This window comes from Rhinatrema bivittatum, chromosome 3 (assembly GCF_901001135.1).
Source record: "Rhinatrema bivittatum chromosome 3, aRhiBiv1.1, whole genome shotgun sequence".
Classification (NCBI taxonomy): Eukaryota; Metazoa; Chordata; class Amphibia; order Gymnophiona; family Rhinatrematidae; genus Rhinatrema; species Rhinatrema bivittatum.
Window position 1 is genome coordinate 285,639,420 of NC_042617.1, and position 17,886 is coordinate 285,657,305.

The window sequence follows — 17,886 nt, forward strand, 5'->3', positions numbered from 1 at the left end:
TATATATATATATATAGTTTAAATAAAAGCTTTTATCCAATCTCTATTGACCTGAAGCAGGCAGTTACCTACAATGAGATGGAGATGTCTTGATTTTTAGTCTAAAATATTACCATTTTCCTTGCTTTCGCTCTCAAAATGTACCTCTTCCTCTCATAAAATGTCTCTTAAAAAGACTTCAAATATCAAAATTCAGTAGGGTCTCCAGATGGCACCACATAATCAGCAAATCACAAATCGGTGGAGGGTCAAACCATCAAAGCAGCAAAATACAAAAAACGAAGGAATGGTGTCATACTGCATTGGGTGTCCCGACGCAGTATATTCAAGACACAGTTCGTGTTGGGGGACCATTAACCTGGATTTTCAACACTGTTTGACGTGCGATTTGCTGCCTTCTAAAATTAATAAAATTTACTCTTGAACTTTGAATCTGCTGGGCAAGTCGAATAGACACCATTCATTTATTTTATTTTATTTTTTTTTACTTTACTGCATAATCAGTGACAGGTTTTGCCCTCATGGTTGCCTATTTATTTGATATATCACCTGATATAAACAAACAATCTCCAGTTTACAACAATCAACATAAAATAATCCCCACCCTAACCATCAAAATCTCATTGACCCCCCTAATACAATCTTTATTCAAATTTGTCATCCCCTGTCAATCCTAGATATTTTACTTCCTGTCCCTAATCTACTACCCACATTCTACTCATATATATCCACCCATGGTCTGAACCTCACCTCCTCCCCTCAGACTCTCATTAACTGCCATAACCTTCCACAAACAATCCTTCCTTCAGCTATTTAAGAAACTTCATATGCTCCCCCTTCCCCCAGTCATTTCAAATGGCACTCGGCAGAGGGCATCTAAAAGCTATGCTGTGAATGACTACTAATCTAACCTGGAATTCTCATGGAGACCTTGGTCTGCAGACCACCTATGGACTTGTTGTCCCTGCTTGTGTTTACATTGGAAGCGCAGATCCAGGAACACATTGGGGAGAGGGTGGTGGGGGAAACCCCAAGCTATCTCGGTCTTTCCAAGATCACCTGAAGCTGGCAGGTAGTCCCCCCCCTATGTCTGTGGGTTAAGCCCCGTTGAAGCTCTGAGACTTACTATCTTCCCAAAGCAGCGCTGGAATTCCACGTAAGACTGGCAGTGGTGATGAATGTTGGTTTTACAGTTTTTACACCTCAGTCCAAATTTGTTGTTGACTGGAAAAGAAAAAAAATAAATAAAAAGTTACTTGACCCGCATGACATTGCTCAGAGCATAGGAAACCCAGAATCCCTATATGTTAGTGTCACAGGAGGACTACTGATGGGGGAAGAAGAGAGGATCATTCAATTCTAAACTTGGGAAGCCACATCTCTACGTAGTCAAAGCTTAATATTTTCATGGGTTTTGTTTTTAAATTTGAAAAGACAACATTTTGGAAGTCAAATGCTGCTATTTTTCCACTGTCAGACTTAAAATGTTTCTTTAAAACTTAACCAACGTTCAGAAGTGGTGGGGTATGTATAACTGAGGTTAAACTTCTGTTTTGCAAATAGGAATTGGAAGGTTACAGAGATATCCAGAAGCCACAGTTGCTGGAGTGAGGCTTTAAGACAGTTCTACCTTTCTGATCAAACTCATCCCAGCCCCACAATGCATTCTGGGATCAAATGCAGGCAATGGGACAAAAATCAGCACTGGGTCAGCCTATTAAGGTTGACCTGGGCAAGATGGCAACCCTAAACCCTAGGTAGATTCTCAGCTATACAAAAGAAGAGCAGAGGGGGCAACTTACGCACAATCATACGGGCACAGACATCACAGAACTTGGGCTTCTTCAAGTAGTGATCCTTGAACTTGTGAGGTTTATCGTTAACTGGTCGTGGAGGCTCTGGAGGAGGCTCCTCCTTCTCTTCTTCCTCCTCCTCTTCTTCTTCATAAATGTAGTAGATGATGGGCCCAGAGTGTGCCAGCTCTCCATTGGGCTGGGCCTCTGGCAAGATTTCCTCTTGGTTCTCCTTCTGACCACCTTTGTGGAAGATCTTCTTCAGTTTTTGCAGCTGAGGGACAGGGGCATGTATCAGAAGGGAGAGTTGGGTCAGAACATAACACTTGGTTCTACACTGCTGTGTCCACAGGGTGGACATATCAAAAGTTTAACTAGCTATAATTTGGTAAAACTAATGAGAATTGTATAAATGGACCTTGATAACAGTGAACACCTCCTAAAGCTGCTTTCACCACAGAACTACTGCTACAGTGATTAAGCTCCCCTCCACCTCCCAGCAATGGAGTCTCCCTCATAAATAAAGTGTCTTCTTTCTTGTAGAAACATGGACTATAAACAGATAAAAACCTTCAGTCTCATCAAGTCTCTGCCCATTTCTTCTTCCTGCTGCAGTACCACAGAGCCTGACTGATCTCTGGCTTTAGCCCCACCACCGAAAATCCTCTGTGCCTGTTCCACACTTTCTTAAATTCCAATACTATTTTACACTAGCACGTGCTCCATGCAACCACCACACTTTGTGTGAAGAAATGCTTCCTTCTATTTTTCCCCAGATTAATGCTAATGGGAACTGACAAAATCTCCCTTCTCACACCCACAAGAAAATCTTACCATGTCGTTGATAAAACCATTCAGGCATTCAGCGAAGTCCAAGCCCCACTTTGGTGAGAGTCCAAATCGGGCCCCCTTCACCTAACCCACAAAACCTAAGAACACTTAAAAGCAGTCCCTTTGAAAACTCTTAAAAGATTCTCTGATGAACAAGTACTGAACTCTGTGACTGGAACAGCACCAAAAGCTTTATGATATGCGCCTTGAAAACAACAAACAAAAACTCCACAAATCTGGGGGTCTGTCCAATTTCCGAGTGGATAAGAGAAGATCCAGGGCAATTGCTGAGTTGGAAAACCCTTGGTGGCTTTGGCTTTCTTCTCCTCCTGCTTTGTGGCGCTCTTGAAATGAATCTGAAAGGGGCAGAGGTGCAGCATGCTCTGCGTCTCCTGCTAAACTCTGTGCCCTTGTTGTGCCACTAAGGAGGGCACAGGGATAGGGTGAGGGGGCAGTAGGTGGAGTGTGGAAAAATCTTAATCTAGTCAGATCATAGCACTAAAAATAAAACAAAAGGTGCTTGGCTTGTTTATGATCTATCGTGGAAAGAGTTGGTTGTTGGTGCTAAATATATCTTTGCTCCAACTCTCCCTCATCCTCCCGAGAAAGGGAGGAATGGCTGCAGGATTATCTGTGGCAGCCAGAAAGCCTAAGAACACAAAGGATGCCCCTGTATTTAGGGGCAAACTGTCAAATGTTTAATTAGGAAAAGGAGTTAGGTATATAACTCAACCCTGCATGCTCGGTATGGATTTTGAGCTACCTAAAAAAAGTGTGCAAATTTCATTCCACGCAAAAGTTTGCCCACACAAAAATGGGGCACATTATCAATTAGCATACAGAGCCTTAAATTTTGAAAAAGGTGTGTGTGCAAACAGCACTGGGTGAAGTTACATGGGCATATTTAGCAGATGATAACCCAATCTTCAAAGTGAACTATTAAATCTTGAGTTTGAAAAGCAGGTTGGTTTTTCTGTCTGCATGTTTAAAATGGTGCATGCAACTCTGCAGTTACCGTATGCACATTTCTAACAATTTGCCCTTTGTGGTAAGTGTGTCACATATGCATTCATCCCAGGACAAAGCCCAGCATGCTTTCATTGATGCGTGCTTTGACTTGGGTTTTGCATTGTCTAATATTCAAAACAAATATAGAACTGCATGGAAACTTAGAAGAATCATGCATTTAAGATTCTGAGGTGTGTGGATCAATGGGTGGGTAAGGGTGTGGAAGATGCATGTGGGCATGTATTAGTTTGTGTGGGGACGGAGGTCAGGGTAGAGTGTGTGTGTTTATAGTACTGTGTGTAAGGGGTTTAATGTGGAGCAAGTGAAGGGAAGGAGTATGTATTGGGATTATATCTGTGTGTGTGTGGAAAGGTATGTATGTATGTGCAATGAGCTGTGGAAGGGGAGGAGTATGTATGGAGATGCATGTATATGAGGGTAGTGTCCATATGAGACTGTGCATGTTTGTATACATGGTGGGGTGTGTGCATGCAGTGCATGGGTAGAAAGGGTAGGGATAGAGGAAGAGAAGAAGGCATGAAAGCTATATATGTGAGTTGTGGGTGGAATGTATACGAGGAAGGCTATAGAGGGAGAGGAGTATGATTAGATGATGTATACATGAGGATGTGTCTCAAATGTATGTGGGGGTATATATTTGGTGTGTGAGTGTGCACATGTATGGAGGGGAAGAATATATATGAAGGAGTAGATATCTAGTGTGTCTATGTACAAACGTGTAGGTAGCGCTGATCAAATTGGTTTTTTTCAATGAATCTCTAAGGGAACAGAAGCTGACACAGCTTCTACATGGTTCAAAGATAAACACAACATCTCTCTGCCAATTTTTAATGCAAAATTACTATTTTCTGATTTTAACAAATTAAAAATAATAAAACACTGAATATAGCATGTGCAAAAGTTTGGACACCTTTCAATTGATTCATTACAACTTTAAAAAAAACCCCAAAAAACAGAAAACAAGGCCCAAAAAGTTGATTGGCTCATTAGGCCTTCAATTAGGTGAAGACAATTCTATGGTTCAATAAATACTCTGACTCTAACCTGTCAAGTTATGATTGTTTTGTCTACTTTCAACAACCATGGGCTCATCTAAGCAGCTATTTGAGCATTTGAAAATGAAGATACTGTAATTGACTCTTACAAGGCAGGGGAAGGCTATAAAAAATCTCTAAACACTTCCAGCTAGCAGTTTTAACTGTCAGAAACATTGTAAAGAAATGGAAACTATAGTATCATGTGTGGTTATGGCAGAATAGTTCAATTTTTGTTTTATCAGTCCAAAGGAGTTTGTTCTAAAATGTTTCAGGCATAGCAAGGTTTTTTTTGTTCTGTTTTGCATACTTTAGACCACTGGTTCTCAACCTTTTTTCTATCAGGACATACCTGAGAGCTGACACTCACATGTGTGGCACACTGAATACAAAGACTACCATGGGACTAAATATAAACATATGCTCTGCATCCACAGGAACCTCCCACTTCCTAACAATGAGCGCAGAGCAGAACTAAGACATTTCACTGTACAACTCACCACACAAATAAATATGATTCTGGAGTCATCTCAATAACTCCCTCTTCTACAGGTGCATTGTAAAATAATACAAAACCTGGAAAAAAAACAAACAAACCCCACTTTGTACATGCTTATCAAACCTGCCATACTTAAGCTGTGCTAACTCCAAGAAATAAAAAGGGAGCTGTTCACCACCAGTGAAATATCCTATTGAGAAAATACAACAAATAAGACTGATACAAATCCCTACTTGCTAGAACAGTACCTCATCTCATTCACACACATACAGAATACAGTCAGACCTACCTTCACCTAATATAGAATAAAAGACCACAAATTACAAATGCAGAAACAAAAACTGGAATGGAAATCCCAAGACCTTCTGTATGCAGTGCAAAACTGGAGAACTAGACACAGAAATATATTTCCTCCTACACTAAGCAAAGTTCAAAGACAAAAGAAATGCCCGTTCTCAAAACTGACATAGTATGGCTCTTGTACACCATCACTCTCCTCCATGCCCCCTTCACTCCTCACTTCTCCCATCTACTCAATCGTCCCTTCACATGCTCATATCCCTATCCAACATTTCTGACACTCCCCACCTCTGCATCCTCTTCCCTGTGCCTCCTTCTCTGCTCAACTCTTCCTGCCCTTCCCTCCCCTATCAGCATACCTCTGACCACTTCTTTCCCATTCCTTCCTGCTCAACATCCCCTGACCTCTCTTCTCTCCCAACCCAGCAGGCCATACACCTCCATCTATCCTCCCTGCCCAGCAGCCCCTAGCCCCTTTTTTTCCACCTCTCCCTACCCAACAACCCCAACCTCCTTTCCCCCACCCCTTCCTACTCAGCAGACTCCTGACTCCCTATCTCCCAAGGCCTTCCTGCCCAGCACATTTCCCCCTCTTCTTGGCTCCCAGCCAGCATAAGCTTTCAGTCCAAGCCAGTCTCTCCCTCCTGCTTTACCAGCAGCAGATGACAGCAACAAGCATTGAGGGGAGGAAGATGAGGCAGCAGCAGCGGAAGTCAGCAGTGGATCTATAGAGCATGCACTCTCTTCCTCATGCTCCTGCTTTCACGTACAGGCCCCATGGGGTGAAGAGAGCATCAGCAGCCTCACTTCCAGGCCAGGCAGAGGAAGATAAAGTTGGTGTCCTGCCAGGTCTATATGAACAGGAGTTGGTGATATCTCGCTCTGATCTGAGTGAAAGAGAAGGCAATCTCCCACTGGGTCAGGAAGAGGAGAAGGAAGCAAGGGCAGTTTCCTCTCAAACTCAATAAAGGAGAAATCAGCCAACTCCTGTCCAGACTGATGAGGAAAGATCAGCCTTCTGCCTGGTCTGTGACAAACCTTCCATGATCTCTCGACACATTAGTATGTCCCAACACACCTGTTGAGAACCACTGCTTTAGACAATGACTGTGTGATGAAAACATAGAAAAGATTTCCGTCTAATAACTCTTCCTAGCAGATTTTTGTTGTGTAAGTAATGCTGTACTGTGGATTTGCGGACAACTGCATTTCAGCAGGTCATTTGCAGTGTTCTGTTTTGCTTTGCAGATCTGACCTGTTTTTGAACAATTCTATCAAGAGATTTTTCTTGGTCTTCCAAATCTTACCTTAATAGTACCATTTCTTAACAATGTTTCTGACAGTTGAAATTACTAGATGGAAGTGTTTAGAGATTTTTATTTATACCCTCTCCTGCTTTTTAAGAGTGAATTACAGTATATTCATTTTAAACTGCTCAGATATCTGATACTTAGAAGGCCCCCATAATTGTTGAACATAGACAGAACAATCATCGCAACCTAAAAAGTTAGAAAAGTCAGAGTGTTTGTTCAACCATGGAACTGTCTTTACCTAACTGAAGGCCTAATGAATTAATTAACTTTCTGGGTCTTGTTAACAGCTTTAAATTAAAAAATATAGTAATGAATCAACCTGAAAGGTGTCCAGACTTTTGCACATGCCAAATTCACTGTTCTATTATTTTCAATCTATTTAAATCAGCAAATAATAGTAATTTTGTATTAAAAATTCCAGAAAGATATTTAACTTTGTACCATGTAGAGTTGCATCAGCTTCTGGTTACTTAGAGATTCATTGAATCATATTTGACCAGGGATGCCTAAACATTTGCACATAACTAGATATGTGCAGGGATAAGAGTTAGTGTGGAAGTAGGGATGTGCATTCATGTAGAACGAAATTGCCTAATTTGTCCTGGTTTGGGTTAGCGTGGGGGGGGCACATTTATTAAAAAAAAAAACAAAAAAAACCCAAACCCAACCCTTCAAATTTACTTAATTACAAACCCCCCCCCCCCACCACGACTTAGTGAAAGCCCTGGTGGTCCAGTGGGGGTCCCGGGAACAAACTTCCGCTCTCGGGCCGTCAGGCCTGCCAGGAATCAAAATGGCGCGGGTGGCCCTTTGCCTTTGCCATGTGACAGGGGCTATCGTTGCCATTGGTCGGCCCCTGTCACATGGTAGGAGCAATGGATGGCTGGCGCGGGCCATCTATTGGCACCGATAGCCCCCGTCACATGGCAAGGGCAAAGAGCCACCGGTGCCATTTTGATTAGTGGCAGTCAACGGCCCGAGAGGGAGAGATCGCTCCCGGGACCCTGCTGGACCACCAGGGCTTTTAGTAAGTCTTGGGGGGGGGGGGGGGAGGGTGTTGTAATTAAGTAAATTTGAAGAGTTGGGGTGTTTGGTTTTTTTTTTAGCTCATTTCCAAAAACAGAATGAAAAAAGTTTTCGGGTTCAGAGAGTGGCCCGAAATGGTCAACCCTGAACCCAAAAACGAAGCGAAAAAAAAAATTGTGCACATCCTGCCGTGCACGCATGCGTAAGGGGGGTGTAGATGTGGGATGTGTACAGGAGTGGTGTGTGGAATGTATGTTGGGGCGGAGGTGTAGTGGGGGTTTGTATGGAATATGTGGGGGCAGGGGTATGCGTCTGTATGTGTCCCCTGGCCCAACTCCCTTTCTTCAGCCTCTGCAGCAACTGTTGGTTCACTTCTGCATCATTCTTCAGTGGATTGGTAGAAAAGACCTCCAGTGGGCCGGTCCAGGCCAGTGGCAAACCATGACAATTTTCAGCAACCAGGGAGGGAGGTCCACTGGGCTCTGCATAATGGGATGTGTTATGTCGGGCCACTGCAGCAATAGTCATTGACCCCCACCCAATTATGCTTTTGGTTTGTGTGCCTGTTCCACTAGTAGTCTCCACCTGCAACATTTGTCATGGATGGATGGACTGAGAAACCAAAAACATAAGTACTCTTTAATATGTCATAAAACACACTAAAAACAATCTGCAAAATGCAGCTTTTGATATTATTATGAAGTCATCAGTTACTGATAAAGATTATTAGGGATGAAATTTGTTTTAAACAAATGTGCAAAACAGGACAAATGAGACCATTTTCAGTTCCAAATGGAATGAACCAAACATGGCCTCACAAAAAGACCTGAAAATCTGTGGGTATTTTCCTTTTCATACAAATAAAAAAAAAAAAGGTATCTCGCTAAGGACCTCCAACCCCTCTCACAAATTAAGTCCCAGGCCCAGTAAAATTTAGTCAGGACCTGGACCTACCCAACTGAATCTCCCCAGGCCCCTCCGATTCCCACATTTGCCCTGTCAATTATTTCTGGAGCTGGGAACCTCTTCAGCCCCCACTTACGCCATCCATAGGGATGCAAAGTCAAAATGGCAGGCACAATGTTCATGTGCTCCTACCCTGCTTTCTGTAGATTTAGAAATGGTGCTGGCGCCTTTCTTGCCTACTGCTTGTGATAGCCCTGATTCTTGACTGCTACTACATTTCCCTCCATTCCTCGGCAGTAATAGTAGTAGTAGTAGTAGTAGTAGTAATACTCAGAACCATGACAGAATTTAAGCAAGCCTGGAAAAGAGGGCAGAGGAAAGGGCGGGGTAAATGACCAGAGACTAAGTAGGGTCTGCAGTGATATAGTAGGCAGAGTGCAACTACACTGAGAGTAGGGCAAGAGGACCTTCTATATAACCAGATTTCTTTGTTCGTTTAAGTACACCAAGATAGTCTAATACAACTGTGTGAAAAAAACAAAACATTTAAATAGGATTTAATTTTCTTAATTTTAGATTTCTAAAATTAAGATGTTTCTCAAAAGGGGAAGGAGAAGAAATCACGGTATAATGGAGAAGAAATGAGACAGGAAGTGGAGGTAAAGGAAGGAGTCAAACAGAGGAAAAAGATGCAGCTGGAAAGATCAACTGGAGATTTTGGAGAGTCACTAGAAGTTCCAGTGTCACTTACAGCCATGTTAGATGCATCTGGCAGGAAAAGTTTATTAACAAGCACTTACTGCATTTCCTTCATTTTCAGCTGGTCCTGGGGAGGCAGGCGGATCTAAAATCTCTTTTTCTGTCATGCTGAAATAAGAAAAGACTCAAATAAATCCCTAGCTTGGGCACACTCTTTGCCAACCACTGAAGCAAGGCTGGTCTTTTCAGGTTCCTTGCAGTGACACGAACACGTTCATCTTTATTTATGAGTGTGTCGTTTATAGCATCCCACTAGTGATGAAAGTTGCTTTTTTAAAAAATGGAAGCTGTGTTCTGATGGTTAAAGTATAAGAGCCCTCTTGGCACTGCCAAGGTAGGTCAGACCCGCTCTGTAACAATCCTTGGGCCAGTCACTGTCTCCCTGCATATCTGTTCCAATGCCCATCTCTACAATGGACCCACATTCTCTCTCTGTGACCTTAGGTAAGTTTCTTTCCCCTGTACCTCGGGCTATCCAGTCATAAGTGGGTAATAATTAACAGCATACCGAATAACCTATTCTTCACCTGTTCATGCTCAATCTCCCTTTTTATTATGAAGAAATGTTATATATTCTTTTTTGAAGTGCTGGAGATATAAAAGATCTTAATATAAGAACATAAGAAAATGCCATACTGGGTCAGACCAAGAGTCCATCAAGCCCAGCATCCTGTTTCCAACAGTGGCCAATCCAGGCCATAAGAACCTGGCAAGTACCCAAAAACTAAGTCTATTCCATGTTACCATTGCTAATGGCAGTGGCAATTCTCTAAGTGAACTTAATAGCAGGAAATGGACTTCTCCTCCAATAAATTATCCAATCCTTTTTTAAACACAGCTATACTAACTGCACTAACCACATCCTCTGGCAACAAATTCCAGAGTTTAATTGTGCGTTGAGTAAAAAAGAACTTTCTCCAATTAGTTTTAAATGTGCCCCATGCTAACTTCATGGAGTGCCCCCTAGTCTTTCTACTATCCGAAAGAGTAAATAACCGATTCACATCTACCCGTTCTAGACCTCTCATGATTTTAAACACCTCTATCATATCCCCCCTCAGTCGTCTCTTCTCCAAGCTGAAAAGTCCTAACCTCTTTAGTCTTTCCTCATAGGGGAGTTGTTCCATTCCCCTTATTTTGGTAGCCCTTCTCCATCGCAATTATATCTTTTTTGAGATGCGGCGACCAGAATTGTACACAGTATTCAAGGTGCAGTCTCACCATGGAGCGATACAGAGGCATTATGACATTTTCCGTTTTATTCACCATTCCCTTTCTAATAATTCCCAACATTCTGTTTGCTTTTTTGACTGCCGCAGCACACTGTACCGACGATTTCAATGTGTTATCCACTATGATACCTAGATCTCTTTCTTGGGTTGTAGCACCTAATATGGAACCCAACATTGTGTAATTATAGCATGGGTTATTTTTCCCTATATGCATCACCTTGCACTTATCCACATTAAATTTCATCTGCCATTTGGATGCCCAATTTTCCAATCTCACAAGGTCTTCCTGCAATTTATCACAATCTGCTTGTGATTTAACTACTCTGAACAATTTTGTATCATCTGCAAATTTGATTATCTCACTCGTCGTATTTCTTTCCAGATCATTTATAAATATATTGAAAAGTAAGGGTCCCAATACAGATCCCTGAGGCACTCCACTGTCCACTCCCTTCCACTGAGAAAATTGCCAATTTAATCCTACTCTCTGTTTCCTGCTTTTAGCCAGTTTGCAATCCACGAAAGGACATCACCACCTATCCCATGACTTTTTACTTTTCCTAGAAGCCTCTCATGAGGAACTTTGTCAAACGCCTTCTGAAAATCCAAGTATACTATATCCACCGGTTCACCTTTATCCACATGTTTATTAACTCCTTCAAAAAAGTGAAGCAGATTTGTGAGGCAAGACTTGCCCTGGGTAAAGCCATGCTGACTTTGTTCCATTAAACCATGTCTTTCTACATGTTCTGTGATTTTGATGTTTAGAACACTTTCCACTATTTTTCCTGACACTGAAGTCAGGCTAACCGGTCTGTAGTTTCCCGGATCGCCCCTGGAGCCCTTCTTAAATATTGGGGTTACATTTGCTATCCTCCAGTCTTCAGGTACAATCGATGATTTTAATGATAGGTTACAAATTTTTACTAATAGGTCTAAAATTTCATTTTTTAGTTCCTTCAGAACTCTGGGGTATATACCATCCGGTCCAGGTGATTTACTACTCTTCAGTTTGTCAATCAGGCCTACCACATCTTCTAGGTTCACCGTGATTTGATTCAGTCCATCTGAATCATTACCCATGAAAACCTTCTCCCTTACAGGTACCTCCCCATCATCCTCTTCAGTAAACACCGAAGCAAAGAAATCATTTAATCTTTCCGTGATGGCCTTATCTTCTCTAAGTGCCCCTTTAACCCCTCGATCATCTAATGGTCCAACTGACTCCCTCACAGGCTTTCTGCTTCGGATATATTTTTAAAAGTTTTTACTGTGAGTTTTTGCCTCTACAGCCAACTTCTTTTCAAATTCTCTCTTAGCCTGTCTTATCAATGTCTTACATTTAACTTGCCAATGTTTATGCTTTATCCTATTTTCTTCTGTTGGATCCTTCTTCCAATTTTTGAATGAAGATCTTTTGGCTAAAATAGCTTCTTTCACCTCTCCTTTTAACCATGCTGGTAATCGTTTTGCCTTCTTTCCACCTTTCTTAATGTGTGGAATACATCTGGACTGTGCTTCTAGAATGGTATTTTTTAACAATGACCATGCCTCTTGGACATTTTTTACTTTTGTAGCTGCTCCTTTCAGTTTTTTTCTAACAATTTTTCTCATTTTATCAAAGTTTCCCTTTTGAAAGTTTAGCACGAGAGCCTTGGATTTGCACACTGTTCCTTTTCCAGTCATTAAATCAAATCTGATCATATTATGATCACTATTGCCAAGTGGCCCCACCACAGTTACCTCTCTCACCAAGTCCTGTGCTCCACCGAGAATTAGATCTAAAATTGCTCCCTCTCTTGTCGGTACCTGAACCAATTGCTCCATAAAGCTATCATTTATTCCATCCAGGAATGTTATCTCTCTAGCGTGACCAGACGATACATTTACCCAGTCAATATTGGGGTAATTGAAGTCTCCCATTATTACTGCACTACCAATTTGGTTAGCTTCCCTAATTTCTCTTAGCATTTCACTGTCCATCTCACCATCTTGACCAGGTGGACGGTAGTATACCCCTATCACTATAGTCTTCCCCGACACACAAGGGATTTCTACCCATAAAGATTCAATTTTGTATTTAGTCTCATGCAGGATGTTTATCCTGTTGGACTCTATGCCATCCCGGACATAAAGTGCCACACCTCCTCCCGAGTGCTCCTCTCTGTCATTGCGATATAATTTGTACCCTGGTATAGCACTGTCCCATTGGTTATCCTCTTTCCACCATGTCTCTGAGATGCCAATTAAGTCTATGTCATCATTCACTGCTATACATTCTAATTCTCCCATCTTACTTCTTAGACTTCTGGCATTAGCATACAAACATTTCAAAGTTTGTTTTTTTGTTTGTATTTTCATTCTGCTTTTTAATTGATAGGGATAAGTTTGAATTTTTTTAGCTCAGGTGAGTTTTTAGTTACAGGCACTTGGACTACTTTTCTAATTATTGGAACCTCACTGTCGGGATGCCCTAATTCTAATGCATCATTAGTATCCTTTAAAGATACCTCTCTCCGAACCATGCCCTGCTGAGCGACTGTCTGCTTTCCCCTTTGTTCTAGTTTAAAAGCTGTTCTATCTCCTTTTTAAAGGTTAGCGCCAGCAGTCTGGTTCCACCCTGGTTAAGGGTGGAACCAGACTGGTTTTCATTGTTTAAAAAAAAGTTCTTCAGTTGTTTCCACAGCTTTCCAGTTCATTTTGGTTGGGTTGGTAGAGATGTCTGATAGTCAACAGCAGTGATAGCACTTCAATTTATGAAGTGTGTGTTTTAGTGTTGGGTTCTGGTAGCCATGTGTGTCCAGAAGAAAACTGGATTCTCTGCAGGCTGCGACACCTTTCACTGGACTAGCATAAGAATTGTCCTCAGATGATGCCATGCAGAGCTGGAGTGGGGCCTGATACGATCATGAGATTCAGTGGCTTTTCTTAGGCCCTGTGCTTTCCCAGCAGCCAGGCTTACGAATGGCCCAGGCAGCTTTCTGTGCTTTGGGAGAGAGTTGGTATGAGGATAGGGACCCACCTGCCCACACGAAGTGACTCTCTCATCCTGTAGCCATCCTACACTACCAAGTCATCTTTAGACCTGTATGGTGTGACCACCCAAGTAGGTGGCCTACTGTCCTGAAGACAGCTCTGACTGTGCACTCATAAAAACCTCATACACATCATCTTTGAATGTTTTCATCTGTTAGCACAACAAGAAGTATTACATCCAGGACAGCAAAATTAACTCTCAAACCTACTTCTTTCCTGGTACTAGAAATAAACAAATTGTGGTAATGATGGTAGAAGCCAGCCCTCCATAAATATAAAGCTAAGCTAGTGGAAGAAAATGAGGGACAGCCCATGCATGCACTGGGTTTTGTGTACCCAAGCAATCTACATGTGACAGGTTGAGTTGGCTGGTCCCAAGGTTGCACAATTACTTTCAGAATTAAAATCATGTTTTTACTATTCTTACAATGGGGGGGGGGGGGGGGGGGGGGGAGGAGGATGATGGCAGCTATTTCAAACTACATATCTGCACAAATTTTGCTTTGTTGTGTATGACCCGCCCCCAAACCTCAGTAAGTGACCCCACCTTTCTCTTCATGAATTTAAAAAAAGTCACTTTCTTTATGTTTATTAGATCAGAAAGTCCCTGCCATTGCTGTGGACACTAAAGGAAAACTCTTAGAGGCTAAATATAAATCATCCCATTTACAAACCCCCTGCGCCTCCACCCATCCCAGTCACTTTTCATTTTCCAGTTGCTTCAAATTCTAGTAGGCAAGATTGAAAACCACGAGAAAGCTCAGGAGGAACTTTGGCTAACAGACTGATTATGGTGGACAAATTCCATTTTACTGAATGTAGGAGAGTGGGAAAAGTGTTACAGCAACAAGACAGGGATAAGGGAGGAAAGGGTCACTATGGCCATAAGATACAACACGATATGTGCGGGTGTGGACTTAAAAAAAATAAAATTGCAATAAAGAAGAATAAAGTTGTTAATAGATTTATGTGGCAGTTTGTCCTGCTATTCTATAGATATTCCTCCTGCTCAGGCATCATGCTGCTGCTGTACCATTCATCTTTAGAAATCTGTGCCAATGCTAGCTTGATGCATCCAGATAGACAGCTGATGAATGTGCTTCACAGGAGTGAGAAAAGTGCAGAGATAACAAAAGGGTTCTGAAGGAACTAAAAAATGAAATTTCAGATTTATTAGTTAAAATTTGTAATCTATCATTAAAATCATCCATTGTACCTGAAGACTGGAGGGTGGCCAATGTAACCCCAATATTTAAAAAAGGCTCCAGGGGCGATCCGGGTAACTATAGACCAATGAGCCTGACTTTAGTGCCGGGAAAAATAGTGGAAAGTGTTCTAAATATCAAAATCACAGAACATATAGAAAGACATGGTTTAATGGAACACAGTCAGCATGGCTTTACCCAAGGGAAGTCTTGCCTCACAAATCTGCTTCATTTTTTTGAAGGAGTTAATAAACATGTGGATAAAAGTGAACTGATAGATGTGGTGTATTTGGATTTTCAGAAGGCATTTGACAAAGTGCCTCAGGATAGGCTTCTAAGAAAACTGGTTAAAAGACAGGAAACAGAGAGTAGGATTAAATGGTCAATTTACTCAGTGGAAAAGGGTAAACAGCGGTGTGCCTCAAGGATCTGTACTTAGACCGGTACTTTTCAATATATTTATAAATGATCTGATAAAGAATACGAGTGAGGTAATCAAATGTGTAGATGATACTAATTATTCAGAATAGTAAAATTACAAGTAGATTGTGATAAATTGCAGGAGGACCTTGCGAGACTGGAAGATTGGGCATCCAAATGGCAGATGAAATTTAATGTGGACAAATGCAAGGTGATGCATATAGGGAAAACTAACCCATGCTGTAGTTACACTATGTTAGGTTCTATATTAGGAGTTACCACCCAGGAAAAAGATCTAGGCATCATAGTGGATACTACATTGATATTGTCAGCTCAGTGTGCTGCGGCAGTGAAAAAAGAAAACAGAATGTTAGGAATTATTAGGAAGGGAATGGTGAATAAACGGAAAATGTCATAATGCTTATATCACACCATGGTGAGACCGCACCTTGAATACTGTGTACAATTCTGGTCGCCGCATCTCAAAAAAGATATAATTGTGATGGAGAAGGTACAAAGAAGGGCTACCAAAATGATAAGGGGAATAGAACAGTTCCCCTATGAGGAAAGACTAAAGAGGTTAGGGCTGTTCAGCTTGGAGAAGAGACGACTGAGGGGGGATATGATAGAGGTCTTTAAGATCATGAGAATTCTAGAACGGGTAGATTTGAATCGATTATTTACTCTTTCGGATAACAGAAAGACTAGGGGCCACTCCATGAAGTTAGCAAGTACCACATTTAAAACTAATCAGAGAAAATTCTTTTTCTCTCAACGCACAATTAAACTCTGGAATTTGTTGCCAGAGGATGTGGTTAGTGCAGTTAGTGTAGCTGGGTTTAAAAAAGGTTCGGATAAGTTCTTGGAGGAGAAATCCATTAACTGCTATTAATCAAGTTGACTTAGGGAATAGCCACTGCTATTACTGTCATGCGATTGACTTAGTGTTTGGGTGCTTGCCAGGTTCTTATGGCCTGGATTGGCCACTGTTGGAAACAGTGTGGCCAATCCAGGCCATAAGGGTCCATTAAGCACAGTGTGGCTGTGCTTAATGGACCCTTTGTCTGACCCAGTATGGCATGTTCTTATGTAGGTGTGCACTTTATATTCTAAGCATACACCGAAACTAGTAGCCTTCTGAATAAAAGGAGCAGCATGAATAAGAACAGAGCCCCCAAAATACTAAAATACTTTTTTTTTTTTTTTAAAAGCAGGTTTAGTTCTCTTGCTTTGGCAATAGTCATACATCATTATGTCCCCGAGGGGTTATTGGTAGGGTGTTAACACCCCACCTCCCCATAGGTTTTCAATCTCAGCCAAAGGGCCAAGAAGAGACAATCTGTTTGCAGCTCAGACCCTGCATTTGGATCCCTGCCAAAAAGAGGCTGAGAGCAGAAGTCCAAGTTTATTTTGACTTCTGCTCTCAGCCTCTTTTTTTTCTAGGATAAGACAAAAAAAAAAACAAAACAGAACAAACAAACAAACAAAAAACCCCCAACCTAAACAGGCATTCACTGCTGCTTTAATTTAATTCTCTTTATGCACTCCACCTCACCACTGGATTTAGGCTCTCACTATTTTAGTTCACTGGGTGGCAAGAGTTAGTCACAGCACTAAAAACAGGCTTTGACACTAACAAGTGGTGGATAGCATTCCCAGAGTTTAAAAGTCTGGAAGTAACTTTTCAGATCTTCCCACTAGGGCTCATGGATGTGTTGAGCTCCATGAAGTAGAGAGGCGGCACACACACGCCTTTAACCCACCCACCTTCCATAACAGATCAAGAAAAATAAAGCAGACACCCCCATCAAATTTTGTACAAATCGACTCCAGTGGAATTAGCAATTCCAGAAAACACTACTCTACTTATATAAATAACTTTGCAGCTCTGTTAAGGAATGGGAAAACAGACACAACACTAGGACTTACCTCCAAGTATTACTTTAGAAGCTGGTTAAATCCTAAACCAAGGATAAGTTGTACCCCAAAAAAAATAAAAAAATGTCAACTTTAGAAAGTTGTATTCTTTTCTTCTCTTATTGGAGTTGTTACTTTCAGGGGGAAAAAAAAAAAGGCACTCACAGATGTAGATAGATACGTTTGTCCTCCCTTTTTTGCTGTAAGGTGCTTCCCAAATGCTCTTGAATCTAGTACTGGGTGTGACAGGGTTGGAAGGAAGGAAACAGCTGATCCGCTGGGGCTGACAGTGAGAAATCAGACACTTTATAAGGACCACCAGTACATCTCAAGTCACTCCAAGCTGAGAAGATAATGCCCATAGTGCAAACAGGAGAGAGAAACTACAGTACAGCAGATTAGCAACCATGTTGAACAATGCCTCTTCTGAGCCAGGGCTGGCAGGAGGATTCTGCAGTACAGTGGCTAAGTGCTAGCTTTAAGGATCACAGCACGATTAGAGCAAAAACAAAAAAAAAATGTATGAAGGCTGAAAAATCAGGCTCTTCACACTATTTTAACTAGTAAAACATTTTTACAAATATTT

The 17,886-nt window shown here is 41.5% G+C and overlaps 1 protein-coding gene across 3 annotated transcripts in view; it reads right to left on the reverse strand.

The window, feature by feature from the left end:
* STAC3 (SH3 and cysteine rich domain 3) overlaps nt 1-17,546 on the reverse strand; it is a 41,064-nt gene extending 23,518 nt beyond the window's left edge. Inside the window, exons 1-5 of one of the 3 annotated variants that reach the window (XM_029594886.1) lie at nt 17,466-17,525; nt 17,313-17,344; nt 9,532-9,598; nt 1,803-2,067; nt 1,127-1,224 (exon numbers count right to left, since the gene is read on the reverse strand). In XM_029594886.1, the coding sequence (XP_029450746.1) occupies nt 1,127-1,224; nt 1,803-2,067; nt 9,532-9,597 (429 nt within the window). In that variant the 5' untranslated portion in view covers nt 9,598; nt 17,313-17,344; nt 17,466-17,525. Of the gene's footprint in view, nt 1-1,126; nt 1,225-1,802; nt 2,068-2,627; nt 3,105-9,531; nt 9,599-17,312 lie in introns of those variants that run through there. The other 2 variants (XM_029594885.1, XM_029594887.1) reach the window with 2 other exon arrangements.
* Nucleotides 17,547-17,886: the final 340 nt, after the last annotated feature.